Consider the following 25,684-nt stretch of genomic DNA (forward strand, 5'->3'; position numbering starts at 1 on the left):
AAGCCCAGAGCATATCGATGGGGGGCGTGGCCTCGCAGCGGGCGGGGGCGGAGCCTGCGAGCCCCCCCCAAAGCCCTAAGGAGCTCGCGTTAGTTAGTCGCAACTGGAGCCCGGGGGTCGCGTCTGAGATGGCGGCGGGTGAGTGAGTCTCCCCCGAGGGAGGGAGCGCGCGCGAGTTCTGGCCGGGGGGGCCCGGACCCCAACTGCCGCTCCTCCCCTCCCAGCTGGGCTGTGACGGGGGGGGGCCTGACCCCAACTGCCGCTCCTCCCCTCCCAGCTGGGCTGTGACGGGGGGGGGCCCTGACCCCACCTGCCGCTCCTCCCCTCCCAGCTGGGCTGTGACGGGGGGGGGCCTGACCCCACCTGCCGCTCCTCCCCTCCCAGCTGGGCTGTGACGGGGGGGGGCCCTGACCCCACCTGCCGCTCCTCCCCTCCCAGCTGGGCTGTGACGGGGGGGGGGGCCCTGACCCCACCTGCCGCTCCTCCCCTCCCAGCTGGGCTGTGACGGGGGGGGGGGCCCTGACCCCAACTGCCGCCCCCCCCAGCTGGGCTGTGACGGGGGGGTCCTGACCCCAACTGCCGCTCCTCCCCTCCCAGCTGGGCTGTGACGGGGGGGGGCCCTGACCCCACCTGCCGCTCCTCCCCTCCCAGCTGGGCTGTGACGGGGGGGGCCCTGACCCCAACTGCCGCCCCCCCAGCTGGGCTGTGACGGGGGGGGTCCTGACCCCAACTGCCGCCCCCCGCCAGCTGGGCTGTGACGGGGGGGGCCCTGACCCCAACTGCCGCCCCCCCCCCAGCTGGGCTGTGACGGGGGGGGCCCTGACCCCAACTGCCGCCCCCCCCCCCAGCTGGGCTGTGACGGGGGGGGCCCTGACCCCAACTGCCGCCCCCCCCCCAGCTGGGCTGTGACGGGGGGGGGCCCTGACCCCAACTGCCGCCCCCCCCCCAGCTGGGCTGTGACGGGGGGGGGCCCTGACCCCAACTGCCGCCCCCCCCCCAGCTGGGCTGTGACGGGGGGGGCCCTGACCCCAACTGCCGCCCCCCCCCAGCTGGGCTGTGACGGGGGGGGCCCTGACCCCAACTGCCGCCCCCCCCCAGCTGGGCTGTGACGGGGGGGGCCCTGACCCCAACTGCCGCCCCCCCCCCAGCTGGGCTGTGACGGGGGGGGCCCTGACCCCAACTGCCGCCCCCCCCCCAGCTGGGCTGTGACGGGGGGGGGCCCTGACCCCAACTGCCGCCCCCCCCCCAGCTGGGCTGTGACGGGGGGGGGCCCTGACCCCAACTGCCGCCCCCCCCCCAGCTGGGCTGTGACGGGGGGGGCCCTGACCCCAACTGCCGCCCCCCCCCCAGCTGGGCTGTGACGGGGGGGGGCCCTGACCCCAACTGCCGCCCCCCCCCCAGCTGGGCTGTGACGGGGGGGGGCCCTGACCCCAACTGCCGCCCCCCCCCCAGCTGGGCTGTGACGGGGGGGGGCCCTGACCCCAACTGCCGCCCCCCCCCCCAGCTGGGCTGTGACGGGGGGGGGCCCTGACCCCAACTGCCGCCCCCCCCCCAGCTGGGCTGTGACGGGGGGGGGCCCTGACCCCAACTGCCGCCCCCCCCCCAGCTGGGCTGTGACGGGGGGGGGCCCTGACCCCAACTGCCGCCCCCCCCTAGCTGGGCTGTGACGGGGGGGGGCCCTGACCCCAACTGCCGCCCCCCCCCCAGCTGGGCTGTGACGGGGGGGGGCCCTGACCCCAACTGCCGCCCCCCCCCCAGCTGGGCTGTGACGGGGGGGGGCCCTGACCCCAACTGCCGCCCCCCCCCCAGCTGGGCTGTGACGGGGGGGGGCCCTGACCCCAACTGCCGCCCCCCCCCCAGCTGGGCTGTGACGGGGGGGGGCCCTGACCCCAACTGCCGCCCCCCCCCAGCTGGGCTGTGACGGGGGGGGGCCCTGACCCCAACTGCCGCCCCCCCCCCAGCTGGGCTGTGACGGGGGGGGTCCTGACCCCAGCTGCCGCTCCCCCCCCCCCCAGCTGGGCTGTGACGGGGGGGGCCCTGACCCCAACTGCCGCCCCCCCCCAGCTGGGCTGTGACGGGGGGGGGGCCCTGACCCCAACTGCCGCCCCCCCCCCAGCTGGGCTGTGACGGGGGGGGCCCTGACCCCAACTGCCGCCCCCCCCCCCAGCTGGGCTGTGACGGGGGGGGGCCCTGACCCCAGCTGCCGCTCCCCCCCCCCAGCTGGGCTGTGACGGGGGGGGGGCCCTGACCCCAGCTGCCGCTCCCCCCCCTCCCAGCTGGGCTGTGACGGGGGGGGGCCCTGACCCCAGCTGCCGCTCCCCCCCCTCCCAGCTGGGCTGTGACGGGGGGGGGTCCTGACCCCAGCTGCCGCTCCCCCCCCTCCCAGCTGGGCTGTGACGGGGGGGGGTCCTGACCCCAGCTGCCGCTCCCCCCCCTCCCAGCTGGGCTGTGACGGGGGGGGGGTCCTGACCCCAGCTGCCGCTCCCCCCCCTCCCAGCTGGGCTGTGACGGGGGGGGGGGCCTGACCCCAGCTGCCGCTCCCCCCCCTCCCAGCTGGGCTGTGACGGGGGGGGTCCTGACCCCAACTGCCGCCCCTCCCAGCTGGGCTGTGACGGGGGGGGTCCTGACCCCAACTGCCGCCCCCTCCCAGCTGGGCTGTGACGGGGGGGGGTCCTGACCCCAACTGCCGCCCCCTCCCAGCTGGGCTGTGACGGGGGGGGGTCCTGACCCCAACTGCCGCCCCCTCCCAGCTGGGCTGTGACGGGGGGGGGTCCTGACCCCAACTGCCGCCCCCTCCCAGCTGGGCTGTGACGGGGGGGGGTCCTGACCCCAACTGCCGCCCCCTCCCAGCTGGGCTGTGACGGGGGGGGGTCCTGACCCCAGCTGCCGCTCCCCCCCCTCCCAGCTGGGCTGTGACGGGGGGGGGGGTCCTGACCCCAGCTGCCGCTCCCCCCCCTCCCAGCTGGGCTGTGACGGGGGGGGGGTCCTGACCCCAGCTGCCGCTCCCCCCCCTCCCAGCTGGGCTGTGACGGGGGGGGGGGTCCTGACCCCAGCTGCCGCTCCCCCCCCTCCCAGCTGGGCTGTGACGGGGGGGGGCCCTGACCCCAGCTGCCGCTCCCCCCCCTCCCAGCTGGGCTGTGACGGGGGGGGGCCCTGACCCCAGCTGCCGCTCCCCCCCCTCCCAGCTGGGCTGTGACGGGGGGGGGCCCTGACCCCAGCTGCCGCTCCCCCCCCTCCCAGCTGGGCTGTGACGGGGGGGGGCCCTGACCCCAGCTGCCGCTCCCCCCCTCCCCCAGCTGGGCTGTGACGGGGGGGGGCCCTGACCCCAGCTGCCGCTCCCCCCCTCCCCCAGCTGGGCTGTGACGGGGGGGGGCCCTGACCCCAGCTGCCGCTCCCCCCCCTCCCCCAGCTGGGCTGTGACGGGAGGGGGCCCTGACCCCAGCTGCCGCTCCCCCCCCTCCCAGCTGGGCTGTGACGGGGGGGGGGGCCCTGACCCCAGCTGCCGCTCCCCCCCCTCCCAGCTGGGCTGTGACGGGGGGGGGGGCCCTGACCCCAGCTGCCGCTCCCCCCCCTCCCAGCTGGGCTGTGACGGGGGGGGGGCCCTGACCCCAGCTGCCGCTCCCCCCCCTCCCAGCTGGGCTGTGACGGGGGGGGGGGCCCTGACCCCAGCTGCCGCTCCCCCCCCTCCCAGCTGGGCTGTGACGGGGGGGGGGGGCCCTGACCCCAGCTGCCGCTCACCCCCCTCCCAGCTGGGCTGTGACGGGGGGGGGGGGGCCCTGACCCCAGCTGCCGCTCCCCCCCCTCCCAGCTGGGCTGGACCGGAGGGGGGGGGCCCTGACCCCAGCTGCCGCTCCCCCCCTCCCCCAGCTGGGCTGGACCGGAGGGGGGGGGGGCCCTGACCCCAGCTGCCGCTCCCCCCCTCCCCCAGCTGGGCTGGACCGGAGGGGGGGGGGCCCTGACCCCAGCTGCCGCTCCCCCCCTCCCCCAGCTGGGCTGGACCGGAGGGGGGGGGGCCCTGACCCCAGCTGCCGCTCCCCCCCTCCCCCAGCTGGGCTGGACCGGAGGGGGGGGGGCCCTGACCCCAGCTGCCGCTCCCCCCCTCCCCCAGCTGGGCTGTGACGGGGGGGGGCCCTGACCCCAGCTGCCGCTCCCCCCCTCCCCCAGCTGGGCTGTGACCCTGACTGCCGCTCCCCCCCTCCCCCAGCTGGGCTTTGGCACTGAAGGGGTTCCTCCCATGGACCGTGGTGTGCTGAGAGAGCGCAGGCCTGTGAGTCCCTGACCACTTGGGTACAGCGTGGTGATGGCGTGTAGCCGTCTCCTTAAGAAGGACGTTGTAGGGCTGTGCAGAGAGGGGCCAGGCAGCTGGAAGCGAGTCTGTCTCGGCTGGCTTGGGGCGCAGGGGGAGGGCCAGAGCCCTGGCTCTGGGCTCCCCTCCCCCCAAGATGGACTTGTCTGAAAGTCACTGATTTCCGTGCTAACATGTTCTGTTCTATACTGTGTTCCTGTCGACTAATAAACCTTCTGTTACCTGCTGACTGAGAGTCAAGTCTGACTGCGGAGTTGGGGTGCAGGGCCCTCTGGTTTCCCGCAGGAGTGGCATGTGATGGGGGAGCCCTGACCCCAACCACAGCTGACCCCCCTTGCCCTCCAGGTGGGATGTAATGGGGGTTCCTGACCACAACTTCCCCCTCCAGATGGACTGTAATGGGGAGGAGGGGGAGTCCTCACCCCTTGTCCCCCTGCTGAGGTGAACTCTGGACAGGAGGGTGCAGCCAAGAATAATAGATATTAAGTATATTTAAGATATAGAGCGAAACATAAAAATTAATGTTGGGTGATGGGGCCTACAAGTTGAGGCCTATAAGATTTCACTTAGCCATATTAGGCCTAAGGAGCGTTGGCATAAGAAGGTGGCCCAGGAATAACCCTGTACCAGTGAAATTACAAGGTTTCTGTAAAGAATGTGCCAGTGGGTGATGTTAGGGAAAATAGACCACAGTGTACTTGTCTAGACCCCGAGGCACCCAGTTGTAACATCATGAGAAATTCTGCAGGTTACTATGGGAACTAGTTTACAGAGAGTATAATGAGAGTAAGGGGAACTAAGGGATAGCCAATGAGAAATGAGGTGCCCCTAAATTAGTGGGATGTGGAAGTATGGATGAGGAAAAAGGCATTGGAAGCATATGCATATGTATGAGTCTTAGTGTGTGTAAGCATGATTCAATAAAAGGTGAGCCAGCCTGGGGGGGAGGGAGGGGCAAAGAAGAGGAGAGATGCTAGGATGGCAACCACTGGTGTTGGTGGTGTTGATGAGGAGGAGGAAGATAATCACTGACTCTCTATGACAGGTTTCAGAGTAACAGCCGTGTTAGTCTGTATTCACAAAAAGAAAAGGAGGACTTGTGGCACCTTAGAGACTAACCAATTTATTAAATAAATTGGTTAGTCTCTAAGGTGCCACAAGTACTCCTTTTCTTTTTGACTCTCTATGGTTACCCAGCAGGAGATGTGAGTGATGCTAATCATAGGGCTAAACTTCACACTCTTTCTCTATCTGTTGTATTTTAGTGTTTGTGGGATTGTTCGTCTGCTTAGTGCACTTTTTAATAAAGAGACTTGCAGTTGTTTCTTATGTGCTTCTAGCATCTTTTATTCTAATGATACTGATGATCATCATCCTGATGCTGTAGCCCTCAGGAGACCAAACCTTCATTGACCATTGTGGTCTAAGTGATTGATCAATATAAATTAGCTAACCACCAATCCATTAATAAGGCTACAAGGGGCACTGCCCACTCCCCAGTCAGAGCCCACCTCTCAAGGGCTCTGACTGGGGCGATACTGCCTCCTGGTACTCCCTCCCTCTTCCTGATTGCCCCCAAATAGAATGAGATCTATGGGCACTAAATGCCCATTCCTTTAGAGACCTCTGCTCCCCAGAAAGAGAATTTCTGTGTGTGTGAGAATTTCTGCATAAGAAATGGATTAGGTAATGTAAGAGAGACTTGTTCCCTTGGGTGGACTCTAGAAACAGAAAATAAAAATGGATGTGATATTTATACCTTGAGGCTGCCTTTAGAAATGAGGGTAAAGCTGGCAGAAGGAAAGGTGGAAAACCAGGTATTTAATTGGAAGAGGTCAGAGGAAAGGCTCAACAAAAATGAGTGATAATTGAAGTAGGTGCTGTTCAGGTGAAAGGAAAACTACAAAGGGAGAAGATGTAGTCTATAAAATGTGCTAGGTTAAAAAATAAGTAGAAATTAGGCTAAATATGGAGGAGTATGAAAAATTGAGCTTGTTAGTGGAAATAAAAGTTAGAGATAAGTTGGAGATAGCAAGATGGGAAAATGGAAGGTAGCAAGGACATGACCTCGAGTTATGTTGCGGTTATAACTGGTTTTAGCAGCCATTTTTAATGGGTGTTTTTGAGAATTTGGAATGTTTTATTAAAATGCTATCTATACTGATAGCATGGAAAGGAAATTGGTGCAGGTGTTAATTTAAATAATCTGTAATGTAAAGAGCCAATAAAGAAGTGGCAGAATGTGAATATGGTAATAGATTTAATGTTAATTAGTATTTTAATAAGTTACAAAAGGAGTAGCTTTGCTAACTTGGAGGAAGCTCCAATTAACACCAAAAGCATACAGCTAGGTTACCTGATTATAAAAGCTATACTTCATTTTGTTGTCAGTAGGCTGATCAGCTCATACACCATTCCATCTTTGAATGTGAGTATAATTTTAGTACCTGTGTAAATGCTACAGTAATTGTATGTCTGTTTGCTTAACTAATAATTTTTCTCAAGTTCTATTGTTCAAAGTGTCCTCCAGGGTCCACTGCTAAATTAAATTGTCTGTACCCAACCTAGAGCCTCGGACCTGGAAACTAAGTTTGATTTAATGTATCCTTATCTTTGACAATTTAATATTAATTGGGAACATTTAAAAATCAAGGTTACAAAGGCTAATAGGTATTTACAGAGGAAATAGATCAGTAAAAAGGTGTGACTAGAACTGAAGTCTAGGCAAGGGATCTAAGGGTCTGAATTGCGTATAGCTTTGATGTAAAGGAGTAGGATTTCACTTTACATAGCTACTAAAATGCGATATTACAGTCCATATCGGTATTTAATATTTTTACATTTCATCTTTGCTCTCTGAGTTTACTTACAGCTAACATCCTGCCAATGTCTCTTCTAACCTATTTCTTTCTTTACTAGGACGTAGAGAGATTGAGCCTTGAAACATTTTTTTTAAACTTTGTCCAATGGCAGGTGTCCCCTACAACTTAAAGCATGGTTCTACTCTGAAAATGGACTTCTTAACTCAGCAGACTCACTCCCTGTGGGTATTCAGTCAGGTCTACTTTACTAACAAGTTTATTTTTTTTACTTCAGTTAGTCCTGCAGAGTCAACGCAGCCCTGGGGCAAGGAGCTGGACTCTGTTCTGGTTCACGTATCAACAATAGCATTGTTACTTAAATTCTGATTGCACAATCTGTTGATGTGTGAGGCAGAAAGTACAGTACCCAGGTTGGCTTTCAGATGGAAAGGTGAGTCAGCAGGGATGGCAGTTAAAGAAATTATCTTTATTTTATGAACGGAGCAGGTAAATATGTTTGAACGTGTTTTGCTAAAACAGTTCTAGTAAAATCTTGGATAGCTTCCATATGTTCTACTACTTCAAGTGTTTATTGTTGTAATAGAGTAGTCCACCACAGAGCAGTACCCTGCAGGACCCAAACCAGTTCTTAGTTTTCTTTTTATTTGCTCTATTTCTTCTGTTAAAATATTTGTATCTGAATTGCAAAACATTGTGCAAGTACAGACTACCATATCAGTTACTTTCCCCTTTTTCTTCTAAATATGTGGCTGCTCCCTTCTGTATTTCCTTTCTTTCCTGTGTTTAGACTGGGATGGTAGCCAGAAGCCCTTTAAGCCGCAGGGCTGCCTGATTTTCTCTTCTATATAGTGTAGCTCCCTAACAAACCCCTCCTCATTAGTCCCAGTAAGCAGGCAAACCAATAGAAAGTGTGAAGAGTATGGACAAAAGGTGTTTCTTTATCCCAGTTGGTCAAAGGGGACAGAAAATACCTCCCACTATTGAGACTAACTGATTGAAGAGAGTCAGATGAATACTAGGTTCCCAGACTATGATATTCTTACAGAGTAAGAGTTTAAGAAAATATGAAATCAAGAGTTGCTCAGGAAAACTACTACAGGTTTTGTTTGTGGGGTATTTTTGGCTAATGAGGCCTATATGTAGTGTATTTCTATCTATTTTTCTTTTTTAATAAGTATATATATTTGGGATAGATTCTGGTCTAGTAGCTATACTATGGGGCTAGCCATCTGCATAGCAGGCCTAGGAAGAGGATGGCGTTACTTTGTTGTTGTAGCCTATAGGGCTGGCTTGCATTATAGCTGAATGTAATAAAGGCAAGGAACGTACAGGTCTGTATCCTGTAAGACTGGCTCTCAACCTTTCCAGACTATTATACGCCTTTCAGGAGTCTGATTTGTCTTGCCTACGCCAGGCTTCACCTCACTTTAAAAACTACTAGCTTACAAAATCAGACATAAAAAGACAAAAAGTGTCACAGTGCACTATTACTGAAAAAGTGCTTGCTTTCAAATTTTCAAGTCATTGTATGAAATTTTAGTTTGTATTGACTTTGCTAGTGTGTTTTATGTAGCCTGTTGTAAAACTAAGCAAATATCTAGAAGAGCTGACTTACCCCCCTGAAAGACCTCTGCATACCACCTGGGGTATATGTACCCCTGGTTGAGAACCACTGCTGTAAGATATTAGCTTAAACAAGTTAGCATAAGTATAGTAGGTCTGCCACCTTTGGCGTAGATAAATGGCCTGATGGTTATCCTTAGATTTTGGGGAACTAGGAATAGCTTGCTTTGTGGCAGGAATTGAAACCTAAGGGTAAATGGCAACCAAAGGAACATGGAAATGATAACCGCCAACCTGCTTGAGCAAGAAGTGACGGATATGACAGTTAGCTAAATGGCATTAATATGTATTAATATCCTAAGCTATAGGAAAAGTGCACCCCAATATCTTGAGAGTGAGGAAGTTAGACTTGGGCATGGAAGGCTGAGCATTAGCTTAGGGCAAACCAGCATGTTGAATTAGTGTATTTTTCCATCATATGATCCTTCAGCTCTATTGTTATTGTAGCCTACAGGGCTAGTCTGCTTGCTTGCCTATATAGCTTTTCTTATGGGTTTCTTATTTTTTTGTGTGTTTGATTATTTGTTTTATTATACTAGGTTTATAGATTTATATTAGAGTATTTTTGGCTGTAACACAAGGGACCTACAGGCCACATCCTGTATGCGGAGCTAAGGCAAAGTTAGCGTACATATGTTTGGGACCTTTCACCTAAATAGGTGGTGGTGAGCTAAACCATAAGGTCCATATATGGTTGCGACCTTTAATGTAGATAAAGGATGCATTGAAGCAGGTTGGCATAGGAGAGCTACCTAAGTTCATACCCTCTTTAAACTTAACAGGTACACCACAAAGAACTTGGAAATGACCGGTTAGGACGGAAATAACAAATGTGAGAATGAGCTAATGTCATTAACATGTATGTGTGTCATCAGTATGTACGAACATACCTGCCTCTGGAGCAAGTGTACCCTGGCATCTTGTGGGTGAGGAAACTAAGTTTGGACATAGAAGGAGGGCTCAAGTGTTCAAGCTCTGTAAGAGGAGTGACCAACTGTGCCAAGGAAGCTTCTTCATTCTTAGTTTATTATCCTTTTGTTTATTAGTCCGTTAGTTCTTAATTGTAAGTTTTACGTCAGTGAGTTAAGTAAAACTCTAAGTTAGCTTCTTTAGTCTTCCATAGCTCTTAGCTCTTTAGCTTCTCCTAAGCAATGCACCTCCCACTCCTGAATTGAGGAACCTGGACCTGAACTCTCTTGGTATGCCAGAGGCAAGGCTGGTCCTTTATCTCATACCAGGTTATCAAGGAAGGGTCTGAGTATATTAATCAAAAGCTTTATAGTGCATAATATCACATATATCTCTAGAACAATATTATTTCCTTTGTAACTCTGATTATTTTACTATTTGATTACTATTCCATTTATCTCAATAAAAGTCTTTAAGGCTACATTTGTCTCAGTGTGAGCATCCTTGTCGTACATCCCAAGTGTCCTTGCAAACTCTGTGTAGCCTGGTTCTGGGACAAGAACCTTATTATCTTCTAATCAGATTAACTGGTGAGCCTATAACCCAGATTATCTAAAATGATAATATTAACCTCCTTAAATCAGGCAACATTGTCTACCATCCATCTCGGGCATTGAGAAACTTGGACCATCAGATTCGTTTGGCATGCCAGAGGCAGGGCTGGTCCTTTGTCTCTCAGCACCAGGTCCTCAAGGAAGGGTGTAAGTATACGAATCTAAGAGCACATCCAAAGAAATATTATTACCTATTAAAAGGATTAACATTATAATATTATATTATTTAACCCTTTTGTTTGATAGTTTTCTTATTTAAAAATGATATAATGCTATCTCACTGGAGAGGGAGGAAAGGTTTGAGGCTTCATTTAGTATGCAAACTGCTCTATGATCCTTGGATGAAAGGTGCTATGAAAACATACAATATTTCTTTATACAGTCTTTTTTGAGGCATGTTACACTGATTATATCAACAGCTTAAAAGAAAACCGCATGCAGTGGTTACTGTATTCATGATTTAGACTCTATTAGTGCTGGCTAATATAGCTGTTGAAGTTAGACCTCTGACTTGTGAGCCCTCTCTATGTGGGGGATTGCTCATTAGCTTGTCTGGCTTACAGGCTGTAGTTCTCTAGCTGATGTTTGAATAGCGTGAGCAAGCTCACTCTGTTATGACTTAAATAAAAGTTATTAAAGGTTATAATAGCCAGGAGTGAAGGCTATGGAGGCCAGGTATCTTCAGACATTGGGCTACTTGCTCCAAGAGTGGATGCTGATAGGCTCTTCCCTTGCTGTTGCATCAGGAAGGACTAAATTTAAGAGAAACAACAGAGGCAAAATATGTGCAATACTTTTTTTCCTTAAAAGTTAGGCAGCAGAATGCCCTAGATTTCAAAGTGACTAGTATTTCTAACATGGATCAGTCACAGGATAAGTGTAAGCTGTTCTGGGCCAAGTGAAAATCCAACACTTAACTTGCCCAAGGTGGAGAGGTGTACATCTGTTTTTCCAGAGGACAGAGGGGACTGCAAAGGGAGTAAGATTAGCTGAGATACGAACAGGTGAGAAACACTCCTTTAGTTCACTTATGTTGTTTTTTCTTTGCAGGCAAGTGGGATCCGTCCTGTGACTGACTAACTTTCTGGAAGAGTGAAGCACATTATAGGCTGATTAGAGGCTCAGTAAACACTGGTACCTATTCTGCCCTTGGTTCTAGTGGCCAAAGCAGAAGCAGTGAGGTCACTTAAATACAGAGACCAACGGCATCATGGAAGGCAGCTCTCCACATTCCTCTGGGCTTGGTGTATATCCTAATCATAAAGTGACTCTTGTTAATGATACAATCCACAGGACTAAAAGGCCCTTAGACTTGCTGGAGGAGGATCAGCCCCTGCAATCAGCTGCTAAGAAACAGTGCCACTTGAGTAATTATTGTAGCACTCCATGTCCATCAAAGAAACTACCACTATGCTCCCCAGATTCTGCCTGCTTCCCTGGCTGTCTGGATGATACTGAGCTGGAGAACATTGTCATCAGAGTTTGTCTTCCAGAAGACAATGCGGTAGTCCTTTCTGTGGATACAACTAGATGTTTTGATGATAGTGAGCCAGATGACTCTTTGCTGGAACCCTCAGATGATGAGCAAGGGAACTCTCCCTTCAATTATACCGAGGAAGAGTGTAGGGAAATGTTAGCAGATGATTGCTTAGGAGATGACCAGAACTCCACTGGAGAGAGTGCTTTAGTGACTCTAGATGTATGGGGGCAAAGTGAGAAGGAAGTGAGTAGCAATTGTAGTTGGGCATCAGTCCCCCCTGAAGGCACAGAGACGACATTCAGGACCATAGATGAGTTAGTAAGTAACGAGTCTCTATCTCAGACCGGCTCTTCAGTTAATACTGGATATTTTCGAATTCTTGAGAATGAAACAGCTAATTCTGAGGGTGAAGGATGCTTGAATGTGGACTGCTTGAAATCAAATCAAGTCGTTTGTACGCTATTTGACTGTGATCTTCAGGGGCCTCTAAGTCTTTCCCCAACTGATGCAGATTCAGTAGATCAGCCGAAAGGCGATGATGGCTTGGAGAAAACTGGCAAAAAAGCTTCACAAGTAATAAGAGATGACCATCTACAAAATGCAAGCAAACAAAGTATAGAGTATGAGGAAATCAGTTCTAATAGCTTGGTTGTTGAAGAGTCCCTTGAGTCCCTGGTTTCTAAAGAGCAGCACAGGGGGGGCATGGATAATGTGGAAAAGCTGCCATCAGAAATCAAAGAATCCTCTTCCTTCTGTGATGCGCACACAAAATTTTCCACATACTCTCCTGACCCTGCCTATAGTCAAAGTAAGGACAAAGTGGAGAATACAGCACCTGTACTGCTACTGCATCCAAAAACCTCTAATGTCGTCTTAAATCAGGACCCTTCCAAAGGAACAGACAATGGATTATCAGGGACCTTTGGCTCCCAAAAGGAAGATTTGAGCCAGGAATCCATGTCTGTTGAAGAATCACCAGAGAATCTTAAAGTAACAGCACACACCTCTGTCTCTTTACTCTTATAAAGCAGCCTTGCCTAAGTATTTTTAATAGAAAATGTTTTTTAATCGGTATGTTTTAAAGTGAAATGTTTTTGTCTTTCAACAAAGCCATAAGCTTGTGAAGCAGAACAAATAAGCAGTAGGGTGGATGGATCACACACGTTTTTATTTAAACATTATAGGTCAGTTGTCAGTAGCAATATCAGGGTGCATACATGGGTTTGCAGCCTTGCACAATAAGTAAGCTTTTCTATAGGAAAATAATACATCTTAATGGACACAGGAATGTCTTGCAGGCTAATCCTCTTTCTCCTCCTCTATCCAGTCAAACTCTGCAGTCTTAGACCAGAACTGTGGGGAAGACACTACCTGTGGGAAGAAGCTAGGCAAAGTCATTCCTGTGCCACAGGTGGAAGAAAGGTAACATGTTAAACATACCTTAGCTCAGCAATTCTCACGCTGGTTTGTGCAGCACTCGCTAGGGGTCTGGAGAGTTGGCTGCTCACAGGGTAATAACTCTTCTCATTTCCACTTTTGCTAAATTGCAAGTAAATTTATTTAATGCCCTGTTAGGTAATATTTTCCATGGAAGCGATTGCTGTAGTTGTCACAAGGGTTACTTGTGAATGGGAGGGGAGGTGATCCAAGCTGTCCTGAGTCTGAGAGGCAGTGTCTGAGATACTATTAGGATGTAGTTCATATTATGAATGTGTGAGAACACCTGCTGTGGTCACTGTTCCCCTTTATCCCTTTGGTTTCCAGCAGATGGCAGCAACAATACTGCGGACCAAAGATAGGGAAGCATGTTAACTATCAAAGCAGGCAGTATGCAGTGCTGTTGTAGCCCTGTCGGTCCCAGGATATCAGAGACAAGGTGGGTGAGGAAATATCTTGTATTTAACAGAAGTTGGTCCAATAAAAAGATACTACCTCACCCACCCTCTTTAAAGCAGGCAGTCTGTGACATGGGGAAAGATGCTGACATGATCTTTTCTTACTCCTAGATTTGCTACTCCCTTCCCTCCACCTGCTTCAGCTCTGAGTCTCACTCCAATCAGACTTTGGTGCTTCCTGCCATTGTCACTCCTCAGCTTTCTGTAGGTCACTGCTAATGGGAGACAAGCATCCCCTCTTCCCACAGGCTGAGAGCAGACTTGTCAGCTGTCCTGCTCCTAGGAGTGGCTTGCCAGATCTCCTTCTTACAACTAGTGTGTCCAAAAGAATAGTGCTATAAGGACCTTCCATCTGTATTCGCCACACAGGAAATCATGGTGCTGTTTGTTACATGGAGCCTTGCTTGACAGGTACTTCAGAAAAATTAACTTTTCTCTTTTTTTTAAAGACCAAAACAACGGATATGCATTTCCGAAGCAGAACTTGAGCAAAAGAAGTGTATTTATATCCAATGTGTGCGTGCCCATGTAAAGAATTCCATGGATCCTACACCAGGTAACCTGCAGTAAGGATTGGGATGGGGTGAGGGGAAGGCACAGACCAAACCAAAAGGACCAAATTTTGTCAGTTTGCATTCAGCAAAGTTGGTTCAGATATTATTTTTTAGGTAGCAATAAGAATAATGTTGCCTGCTCCACTTATGGAAACTGTGGGGTCCAATCCGTGTTCCCTCCAATTTTTCCCACGGATGCGCAGAATTAATTTTATGCGCACCAATATGGAGATCATGTGTAACTCATCTCCATATTGGTGTACATAACAAAATTCATGTGGTGGGGGTGGGGCCGAGGGATTTGGAGTATGGGAGGGGGCTCAGGGCTGGGGCGGAGGGTTGGGGTGTGTGTGCGGGGGGATGAGGGCTCCAGCTGGGGGTGTGGGCTCTGGGGTGGAGCCGGGGATGAGGGGTTTGGGGTGCAGGCTGCCCCAGGGCTATGGTGGGGAGAGAGGATGCCCCCCAGCCCTCTCTCCCCGCAGCAACACTTGGGCTGGGGGAGATCCTCACCCCACCATGGCAGATCCAGGCCGAGGCTGGGGAAAGGGCGCCTTTCCCCTGCCGGGGCTGGGTTGGGGCTGGGGGAGAGCCATCTCTCCCCTGAGCGCCTGCGCGGTGCTTAATAGGCTGCTGCATGGCCGCGCAGCTTAGAGGGAACTTAGGGTCCAATATGTAACCACCCCCACTTTGGGACAAGCTCAGAAGCAGCTTCTCTGCCTGTAAGAGCTGCGATAGACAAGGAGTTTGATGCACGTGCTCAAGTTGTGCGGTGAATGCAGGTACACTGTCAAAAATTGGCACTTTGGGCAGTGAGGGCATTGCACTTATAAATTGGCCATAAAATGCAAAATGGGAGAGGTAGACACGGGCGCTTGTCTCTGATGGTGATTAGTGATGGGAGGCCATTCTTCCTAGCTGGCAGCATAGAACTTAAAACTGTGAAACCTTTAACTTAAGTGCCAAGTAGTAAGGCTTGAAATTCCTGCAAATACCTTCCAGGACTCTTAGGCTGTGCATCTCTCAGATCAGTCATACAAAAGCTATTGCAGACAGAGGTTAAAGAAGAATCTACACATAAAGAGCAAACATGAATAGTAGATGAAGAGCTACCCCTAAAGGAATTGTGGGTGGAATTGAGAAACTCCAGAGGTTAAAGATGGCCCTTGCGGCTTACAAAGATGGTCTCAAACTGTGTTCGTTCGTCAGGCTTTTCATGGGTGCGGTAACTGGCCCTTCTTGAGAGTTTCAAGAAACTGACAGTTGTGTCGCTGCTCACATGGAGCCGCCACTTCTCTGGGCAGTGCAAACAGCCGCAGAGCCATGGGGCTGCTTTCCAGTCTATGAATATCGCATACGTAATGCAGAGGGGACTCTGCGAGGAAAACTAATTATGACCCGTTTTCTCCTCCTTTGAAATTAAAAATGCAAGGTGTATCTCTGAGTCGTAGCAAGTCAGGAAGGAGCCTGATGAACGAGGCTGGCAGGATCTTCCATTTCACTGAGGAAGAATGTTATGTGTGATGCACCTAATCTTTTTGCTTCTTAGTGGAAATGTTCCAAATAACTTTAGGCTTGGAATGTAGCGTGACAGGTGGGAGGGTTTTTCCAGTTGAGTCACATAAGATCCTTTCTCCATACACACATAAACCCAGTGAGAATTTGTAATCAAACCCTGTCAAGGAGCCACAGCACATGTATTGTAGCTGTGAGTAATTCCTCCTGGAATCTAGGCCAGAAAGCCCACCAGATCTGTGCCTTTTGCTGGGAAGGGGTAACCAACCAGGTGACTGAAAGTAATACCTCGTTATGCCACCACTTTTAGTCTTTTTTTGTATTGTAGGCTGTCACTTGTACTTTGGCATTTAACTTAATTGTTCACACTCTTCAGCATAATCTCCCCCACACTTCTTTGTTGTAGCACATCTCTTGTCCATCATTTGTATGTTGCCTGTTTCAATTGTAAGCTAGTCTGGGGCAGGGACTTGTCTTTTTACCTGTCTGTATAGCACCCAGCACAATATTATACAAATAAAACTTTTCTGTGCTCATGTTGGTGGCTTTTGTGGGCTAAACCACTTAAAGGTAACAGTAACAGCTGCACTAACTGCCAACCATTTAGTCTTTATGGATATTGGATAGTTTGGAAGGAGTCCATTTTCTGAGCTAACTTTTCCCTGTTTGGCAAAGTGAACTGACCCTGTGCAGAATAAACCTGTGGCTTTGGGTCTATGGATATCCTCCAGGAACTAGGGAATAGAATATTTCCAATGAAATAGATTTGTTTGCAGCTTTCCACATGAATCTAAATGCTGCAGAGGCTGTGTCCTAGCGGATGTAAAATTGTGATGTGATTTGAACATCTGTTTCCAAATGACTGGCTGAAACTGTCCATAATTGACCACAAAGAAATTTTGCCAGCTGACCACTAGCTTAGTATTCAAACTTCATTATTGGTCTTCATTCAACCGTAAATAGAATCAAATCCTTCTTGACGAGATCCTCATTGTGGATTCAGTTTGGTCCAGAATCATTTGTCACTCGTGATGAGGCTCCCTAGTTTCATAACTGGAAGTGACTATTGTTGTGGCTCTTGGCATTGAATGTTCACCCAGTTTTGTTACTTCGTCTTGGTCTATAAGAGAGAGAATACAGAACAGCTGAGAACCCCCCCTTTTTTTTTTTAAAGAGCAGGTGAAGAACAAATTTAGTGGTGAGTTTTTTTTCCTCTCCCTCTGTATATCCGTCTCTTGATTTTTGCAGCATTGTTCAGTAAATTTGCCTTTGCAGGGTATTGACGTCATAATTATGCATATTGAATAGTGCTTGCACCACCTGCTGCTCAGACGACGTTCATGGCGTCACGTGGACTCTCTTCAGGCTTGTAAGCTGTGTGGTACCTGGAAAGCAATACTAGCTCTTCCAATCTGGCGTCTAATAGCCTCTTTCCTTAAGAGCCCCTCTGCTAGTAAACCTGTACCAGGAGTTCTATCCAAGGGCAGATTGACACAGTGTATTAGGAACACAGGGCTGCCTCCACTTGGAGGTGACCTGTTTATCGCCTCTCTGGAAACACACAATCTGCGTTGTAATGCTTCCCAACTCGATCATGCCATTGGCAGCTGGGCAAAAACATGATGAAGCTGGACCCTCTGGGGCAGAGAGAGAGGAGACAACTTGTGAAGTGCCTCAGGGAATTTTTAGGACCTGATTTTATTTAATACCTTTAATTTATGAAGGTTAACTATCTTTATTAAATACATGTTGCAGATTTTTGGGAAGTGTTGCAGACAAGGAGGATTAAGTCATACAAGGGACCTAAGGGCAGAGGTTAAGTGGGTTCTGCTGATTTCACTGATGCTCTTGGATATAAAGTATGGGGGAGTGCTCTTCCAGGGAGAGGATCTATGGTGTGGGCTGAGCTTTCCTGAAGGAGAAATCCTAATCCCAATCAAGTCTGGGAAGAAGGCTTGAATTGGTTCTTTCAAACAAAACCCCACCCAAACCCATAATAAATTCAAATCCTGGGAAGGGGGATAAGTTTGGACTTCAGAGTGTATGGGCTCTGTTTGTACAGCAGGTTGGGAAAGGTGCCTACTCACAATGAGACTTAAATTGTGTTTGGGGTAGGGGAAGCTTCTGGACGTTCAGCTGTTCCACGGTAGCATTACCTCCATCCTTCCAACCCCCACCCCTAAGCCAAGCCCAGCATTAAGCAGAAGCTTCTCTAGTGGGAAGCCAAACGCAACAAGTAAGGGGGCTGGATTATTTTTTAAGGGAAGTTTAAGACTAGTGACCAGACTTTCAAAAAGAGCTCAACATCCAGAACTTCCCACTGAGAACAGTTGAAGATTCTTGGTATCTAAATGAGGGCTCAGCTTTTATGAAAATCTGAATGTAAATGTATAGCTTCTCCCCGTTTTGCTATTTTGGGAGGATGGGCATGGGAATATATCTGTAAGCGCAGAAAAATAACTCAGTGGTCAGGGAACAGACCTGGGAGATGAGATCCAAGTTCTATTCTTGACTCTCATGCAGACTGACCGTAACAAGTCACTTCGTCTCTGTGCCTCCATTCCCCTTTCTCCATCTGTAAATAACAATAACAATTTTTATTGCTTTCGCCGAAGCACTCTGAGATCTTTGGATTAAGTAGTGCAAGAAGCGCCAAGTATTTGAAGAGTCCAAAAATTCCAAGGAGATCAGATGCTGATAAAGAGAAGCAGGGGATTATTTCTATTGTACAGCATTGGTTCTCCACTGTGATCTAAGAACCACTGGTAGTCTGGAGAATTGGCAAGTTACATGGTGTTGGCTCTCATTTTCAGCTGCTAAAAGAAGCTACAAATCTTAAATGGCTGCTTAATGTTACTCTTCTATGGAAACAATTGCTGTGATTGCCAGTGGAAAGGGAAGTAGCTTATGTTTTTGTGAATGCGTGGGAGAAATGTCCATAAAACATGTTAAAATGTGCTCCATGCTATGACACTTTTGAGATGCTCTGCTGTAGGGAAAAACCCTGCACTGGCCCTGAGGGAGTGAGGGATGGACAGAAGACCCTTATGGAAAAGATCAATCACCAATTTCTGTCTTATAAATAAAACTATGGTCCTGATTCTGACCTTTTCTTCTGGCTTCACATTGGGGTAAAGCAGAAGGAAAGCCAGCTGAACAGACTATTGCATTCCCCTAATCTGTGGCTGGTGTACAGAAGACTTAACAGCTCTACACCAGTCTTCTATTACTGCGCCAGTGTACTAGGGCTTTCAGCAGGTAAGGAGATCTGGCCAGAGTGCCTCTGCGCTCTGTCCCCAGCAGCTGAGAACAGCAAATAGATCCAAGTTACATCAGCCGTACTGGCAAAAAGTTTGGGGGATGGCCCAAAGATGGCATGACTGAAACTCGGTCAGGGGCCCTGGTGTAGAAAGAGTAAGAACTTGAGGAGGGAAGTTGCTTAAGATAGATAAACTGGAAGAAATCACGAGTCTTCCAGGGACTTCTACTCTAATCTAAATGGATTCAAAGGGTGAGTTGCTGTCTGGGCTTAACAGCTCTGCAACGTGTGCATGGAGGGTGTCTGCATGTTGTTAGCCCTCTTGTCACTTTGCGTTTCTCCGTAAACAATACTGGCTGAACACAGACTGTGGACTTTCAAAGAGCCATCTTTAGGAAGTGTGCAGTTAAAAATGAATGGCCTCTTGTCAGACTTGGGACTGGTCACTTCAAACAGAAGCTGATGCTCCAGTGGGTGAAAGAGAGGTGGGGCCACTCTACACAGATGCACTCAGTAGGCAGTCACTTCCTGTGGAATGAAGAAGTCTCATGTAGAACCACTCCTAGTGTTAGCAACATGACTACAGTAGCAAGATGGGAGAAATACCTCCGTTCATGTTGGTTGAGGAAGGGCACTGTTTTCTGTTGGTAGCAACATCATAACAACAGACTTCTGCTGTAGTGTGCATCACAAGTAGTGTGCAGTATGTCGTCTCAGCCTGCATTATCAGATACTGAAGCGAGGAGTGGGCAAGAGTACAAGCATTGCAGATATGGTCTGAGCTATTTTGTGACCTGGACACACAGTCTCATGTATCTTGCCAAACCATCCGTTGCATTCCCTTACCAAGGATTCATGGTGTGAGGCCTTTGGAGAACTACTGTATCTACTGAAAGGGCTTGTTCTGTGCAGTAGGTAACCCTGCTGCATGAGCAATAATGTTACATCCTTTTCAGATGTAAGTGATTGTGGACAGGGATGTCTCTTGCTACACTCTGATTATAGACATGTGCGAATGGATCCTTGCAGTGGACCGTCACTGCAGTGAGGAGCTGAGTCCGCTACTTGGCAAGCATCATGGGCAAGTAGTATCCTACTCATGTCAGTAGCAGGTGTCTGCTTCTTCTCTGCTTCCAGGGAAATGTTGCACAAGTGTCCCTGAAAATGGACGTGTAGACCTCTTGTCTTTCGGGCAGACTCTGTTTGTCCCGTGGTGTAAGACCAGGAGCAACCTTACGAGCTGGGGCCAGAGTTCCCATGCTGCTGCTGTCTTTTTTCCAGCTTCATGTGGCCTGCGCAGTCTCCCATTCACTCCTTACTTTGCTGCATTGCAGATGCCTTAAATGAGTTGTACGCACTGATGGATAAGGTTGCCAGCAGGGAGTACCAAACCCAGGACCGCAGATGGCAGCATCCATCAGACCTCACCATGAGGTATGGCATCAAATGTTTGTAAGGAGGGGAGGGAGCAGAGGAAAGCCCCTCTCACAATGGGAAATGAAATAGGCTTTACAAAGTAACTTGTTCAGGAGCTTATTTCCATTGGAGGCGTTTTGTTTTGACTTTTTTAAAATTCACTTTAAGAATATGAAGTAGCTAAGGCCTGAACACTGACCTTTGTTTGAAATTGTTACAACTTGAGAAGGAAGGTGTCCTGGATTCTAAATATCTATTCAGAATGTAATGCTCACCAGAAGTACCTGACTGACACTGCTGGAAACAAAATTTCAAGCCAAATCAAGGTGACAACACAAGTATCTGGTAACAATGTTTGTGTGTTATCTTGCCAGTGTAACACTTACTTTGAATTTTGTCCTCCCTAGAGGAGGTCCCCCCTTCTCTGTCCGCTCCCTGCCCCCCCTCCCCCCCGGCTCCATCTCCAACTCTTCAGAGAGGCTCCCAACACAGGAATGAGTTGTGATGGTGACCTGTAATATGGACACCAGTCTTTCAGGACTGAAACTGCCAGGCCACTTTGCTGTTTTAGGCTTGTTTAATCACAATAACTTGTGTTGAACCACTGCTGTAGAACTGAAAAGCTGTTGGTATGAATTTTCCTTCTCTTAAATAACTATATTGATAGTTAATTTTTTTGTAAGCGTGACCCCACCCAATGTCTCATGGTTCCCCAGATGGCTCTGCAGTTAATAAATATTATTTCCTAGCCATGCTAATATATCTGCCCAGACCAAATGAAAAGACTCAAGAGGAGCCAACTCTATGTGCAGAAGGGGGAAGGCAGCATCTGACAGCTAATATGGAAAAGCTTTGTTTTCCTGCATCTGAAAGTGTGTTATAAACAAGTTAATGAAAATGGAATTGTGTTGTGGAAATTTTTTTGCTTGTTTTATTTTAAGTCCTTGCAGGAAGTATTTTTGAGGGTTTTTGTTTGACCAAAGCCAGCAGCTTTTTCAGAATGTGCTAGATCCAAGAAATGGCAATATTTGCATGACAACAGCTCCTTCTGTGGGAATTTACTTCTCATTTAACTGTCATGAACTGAGCAACCTTCAGACTTCTCTGGCAGGCCATGGAGAGACAGATCTCTGCAAGGAGGGTAACAGAAAGCACTAGATAATGCTCCTAGAAGGACTCCTCTTCTACTGTACCTAACATAGCAGCGTGGCAAGATAATTTTCTTTTAAAAATTTTGGCAATAGAAAGGTGTCTGCAAGTGCCACGGGATGAGGGAAGGCATTTGCAAATTAGCCACTGTTCCTGCTGCTCTTGTATGCATGCTCCTACACACCATATTTGCCTTAATTATTCTGTTACCTTTATTCCCCTTCTGTTCTTGCAGAAAATACCCAAGGTTCTCCAAGAAACCCACCCAAAAGTGCAGCCTTAAGGAATGGGTGAGCAGGAACTTGGCCCACCACCGTCGCTTCCAGCACATTCCTGACCACTTCCAGCGTAGCTCTGTCACAACATCCTCCAATGTCTGAGCTGCTTGTTACGGAGGGACTGTGCTCTGTTTTTTCTACATTTAAAGTTCGTTTTTAATTGTCCTGTAGCTTAGCTGTTTGATCTATGGATTGTTCTGTTTTTTAATAAGGCCAGTATGAGGATTTTGTGTGTCTTTGTTTTGGAGACCTTCAGAACCTCCTTTTTAAATACAAATTAAAGATGTGATCTGTTCTGTACAGGTAACTCTTTGTAGCATTTCTTATCAGTATTTTTCTTTGAAACAAAAGCAAGCTTTCCAGAGAGCTGCTGACAAACAGCGGTGTCCCCACTGTTCAAAAGGAAGTCACACCGAACGAGAAATCTAACAGATATAATGCTTCAGCTACAGGAGCTGGATGATGCAATTTAGAATGGAAATCTTTTTGCCAGAGCCTGGGCTCACAACGAAGCTTTAAGTTTTTTAGAGCAACTGCTAGGTTCCCTTAGGACACCATTAATGTTGGAATCACCTGTGTGGTCGATGTCCTTTTTATGAAGGTTGACAAAGGCAGTCTTCTGGCTTGACACATCAAGTTGGCATCAATTAAGAGACTATTTTCCCCATTCCTCAAATTTACTTGCCTCCCTTGTTTGTCATCTTTGGTTATAGCTTTTCTTTGTGAAATGTTACATGTAGATTTGCACTTTGTTGATAGTGTTTATAAATAATTTGCACTTCTAAATGTCTCTTGTTTTTGATGCGACCCTGTGTGTGTGTGTGTGTGTGAGTCCTTTCCTGTCCTCTGCCCTTTCTTGCAATCTGGTTTCCTACCCATGTTTTAGGAATAACAGCACTGTAACTGAAGGAGCCAGCTTGCTCTAGTTGGAGAGCTGGTCTGATGCTCTGAAGTGAAGACAGTCGAGAAATCTGAACGAACAGCAAGGAGAGAACTTGTAGCTTCCTCCATATGTTTAATAGCAGCCTTGATGTGAATGCTTCCTTAGTTGCTTACCTATTTTCTTGTGAGTCCATATTGGCTCTTCTGCTGCACAAGGCCTTTCTTGGACCCTATCAACAGTTAAGTGGATGTGTTCTGATCTCATGTCCCCTTATGCTAAACAAATTCTTCAAGGAGGCTTTCTATTTTTTTTAAAGGGCAAGTTAACCAAGATAGCCTGGGTCATTGCAGTGAAGAAAGATGAAGCTTTCATGTCCACCCTATCTGGCAAGTGCACAGAACAAAGGGTTGCTGGACTGGAGCTTCCCTTCCTTATAGGATGAGGTGGAGTGAATGATTAACAAGGGCCTCCTTTCCTACTCTTGGCTCATCAGCTGTCTCAGTGTAAATAGCAGTTATGCTTATTGCTTTGCATTGTGTAGTTCTAACCTAGTCCATGAGGCAGAACAACAACACATTGTAAAATCGACAAGTGAAAATGAAGATCATTTATTGAACTTAATACATTTATTATTTCCATCTAGTTATTTATAGAAATTTAAAGTGACACATCTCAGACAAATTACTTCAGGGAATTTAAAAAGCTTAACAAACAAATGTGGAGCAGCTGGCAGAGCAGCTCTCTGTGCCTCACGAGTGGAACTTCATATTGCCTTATTTGTTGTCTCAGTCTGGTGTACTGGGTGTAAGGAGGGGACCGTGCTGAGCTCAGCATCACTTCTCGCCATTCCTCCACAGAAGACCTGTCGTGTAGTATGTGATTGAGGAATGGGACTTATTCCATAATTTGTCAGTTGTGTGATAGTAAGTACATACATAGGAATCTCATCATTCCTAGGCACATCCCATAGTTCTCTGTAGCTTTGACAGCTTAACTGGATCTCCTCCAGGAGGAGGAGGAGGAAAAGTAGTTCTCTTGTAGCTAAAATCAACTTCCCTGAGAAGGAGTAACTCAACCATTGCAATGTTAGATTCTTTCAATGGACTCTCAAAAAAGAAAAGGAGTATTTGTGGCACCTTAGAGACTAACCAATTTATTTGAGCATGAGCTTTCGTGAGCTACAGCTCACTTCATCGGAGTGTAGCTCACGAAAGCTTATGCTCAAATAAATTGGTTAGTCTCTAAGGTGCCACAAGTACTCCTTTTCTTTTTGCGAATACAGACTAACACGGCTGTTACTCTGAAACCTGTCAATGGACTCTGTAGCCTCAAACACATACTCGGACAGCCTTTAAACCTCTGCCTATGTTTGCTCTTGTTCTTGTTAGTTACTTACCCCTCTAAACAAAAACTCAACTGTTGTGCAGGTGGGTGGGAGACCATCCTTTTATAAGAACTCCTAATGGGAGAGACCATCTCAAATATGCAAGAGTACACTTCTGTTCCACATCCCTTAACCAATTTTTGTCCAGCCATGAGTGTTTGCTTCAGGCAGGTTTTCTTTCTTTTGGTTACATGGAAGGTGCTGAATGAAAACTAGAATTAATGAATACATTTTAAGTGAGAAAGTATCAGTTTAGTCTAGGGTAGCTTTGTGTGTTAAAGGACTATTAAGCATGTGCTGTATAACTGTTTCACCTAAATGCTCTATGTAAAGCATTGATAAAGCAGTCCAACAGTGGGTGACAAAATATTTCTTGTGTATAGTACATGAAATACTAGCAACATGGAGTCAACTTCACGCCCTGATTTTCTCTGGCAGCTGACAGGAAAAATGACAAGAGCAAAGCATTGAACAAGTCAGAACCATTTGGCAAATCTCACAAGGTTTCCCCTTTTATCAGATTTTCTCATGGCAGCTTTGGCTAATGTAATTTTAAAAAAATAGCACAGTGCCCAGGTTTTCTTTTTCAGTGTTTCTGTGTTCATGTACTATATTTTGCCCTTGTCTAGCACCTTTCCATTTTGGATCTCTAGGGGCTTAGCAGTTTACTCACCTTCGTAATGATCGCTTTATAAGTGTGGTGACTGTGACACAGAGAGGTTAAATAACTTGCCCGGTGTCTCAGTGCATCAGCAGTGAAGCTAGGAATGGGACCCAGGTTTGTCTGACTCCTAGCCCCCTGCTCTAACTTCTATATACTGCATTTGTTAATGAAAGAGAACATTTTGCCTGCCACCATGGAGTCCCAAGAAGGCTATTATTAAGGGTGTGTCAATTTGCCGCTAGTCTGTAAGTGCTGAGGTGGGACTGTGCCCAATTTTTAAGGCTATGTCAACAGCTGAAACATGCATCTTTTAGAAAACCTCTCCAATCAGAAGTCAGAGTAGCAGCCGTGTTAGTCTGTATTCGCAAAAAGAAAAGGAGTACTAGGGGCACTTTAGAGACTAACCAATTTATTTAAGCATAAGCTTTCGTGAGCTACAGCTCACTTCGTCGGGTGCATTCAGTCCCCTGAATGCATCCGATGAAGTGAGCTGTAGCTCACGAAAGTTTATGCTCAAATAAATTGGTTTGTCTCTAAAGTGCCCCTAGTACTCCTTTTCTTGTTGGGAGCCTTGAATAGAATGGGAAAGTACTATCACTTGGCAGCTACTGATTGGGGAGGCGAGACTGTTAGCACCATTCTTACAGTGGCCATTGTCTTGTAAGCCAAAGAGTCCCAGGTATTTACTTGGCTGTGCATCTTGAAAGGGAGTTATTTGTGTGTGGTCCTAAAACACAGATCCCTGTGCTGAGGATTTTGTCTCTAAAGCCTACCTGTTCCTAATACTTGTATAATAAAGAAGGGGCAAGGGCTCCTGGATTAATCTTTTTCTAGGGTGTTTGAAAAAAAAAAAAGCAAGACGTAGTAGCATGAGTTAAATTGCAGAGCACATTCCCTTGCAAAGGCGTGTCAGCTAATAATGCTTCCCTCGGAAGG

At 48.7% G+C, this 25,684-nt stretch overlaps 1 protein-coding gene across 5 annotated transcripts; it reads left to right on the plus strand.

Moving 5' to 3' along the window:
• Positions 1-65: 65 nt before the first annotated feature.
• S100PBP (S100P binding protein) lies at positions 66-22,581 on the plus strand. Of its 5 annotated transcripts, XM_084652540.1 has the most exons (7): positions 79-138; positions 10,305-10,421; positions 11,325-12,744; positions 13,082-13,176; positions 14,099-14,205; positions 20,309-20,408; positions 21,775-22,581. In XM_084652540.1, the coding sequence occupies exons 3-7, from the start codon at positions 11,485-11,487 to the stop codon at positions 21,917-21,919; spliced, it is 1,707 nt and encodes a 568-aa protein (XP_084508666.1). In that variant the 5' UTR covers positions 79-138; positions 10,305-10,421; positions 11,325-11,484; the 3' UTR covers positions 21,920-22,581. The 5 variants fall into 5 exon arrangements, with proteins under 5 accessions (XP_084508664.1, XP_084508668.1, XP_084508666.1 ...); XM_084652538.1 differs by lacking the exon at positions 10,305-10,421 and having other exon boundaries at positions 66-138; XM_084652542.1 differs by lacking the exon at positions 10,305-10,421 and having other exon boundaries at positions 66-138; positions 11,325-12,072.
• Positions 22,582-25,684: the final 3,103 nt, after the last annotated feature.

This window comes from Lepidochelys olivacea, assembly GCF_965140295.1.
Source record: "Lepidochelys olivacea isolate rLepOli2 genome assembly, chromosome: 19".
In the NCBI taxonomy this organism is placed as follows: Eukaryota; Metazoa; Chordata; order Testudines; family Cheloniidae; genus Lepidochelys; species Lepidochelys olivacea.

Bases quoted from the DNA above. Each gene is read 5' to 3' on its own strand.
- S100PBP (XM_084652538.1), top strand. From the start codon at position 11,485: ATGGAAGGCAGCTCTCCACATTCCTCTGGGCTTGGTGTATATCCTAAT. The intron at 12,745-13,081 runs GTAACAGCACAC...TCCTCTATCCAG, and splicing joins AATCACCAGAGAATCTTAAA to TCAAACTCTGCAGTCTTAGA. The intron at 14,206-20,308 runs GTAACCTGCAGT...GCTGCATTGCAG, and splicing joins TTCCATGGATCCTACACCAG to ATGCCTTAAATGAGTTGTAC.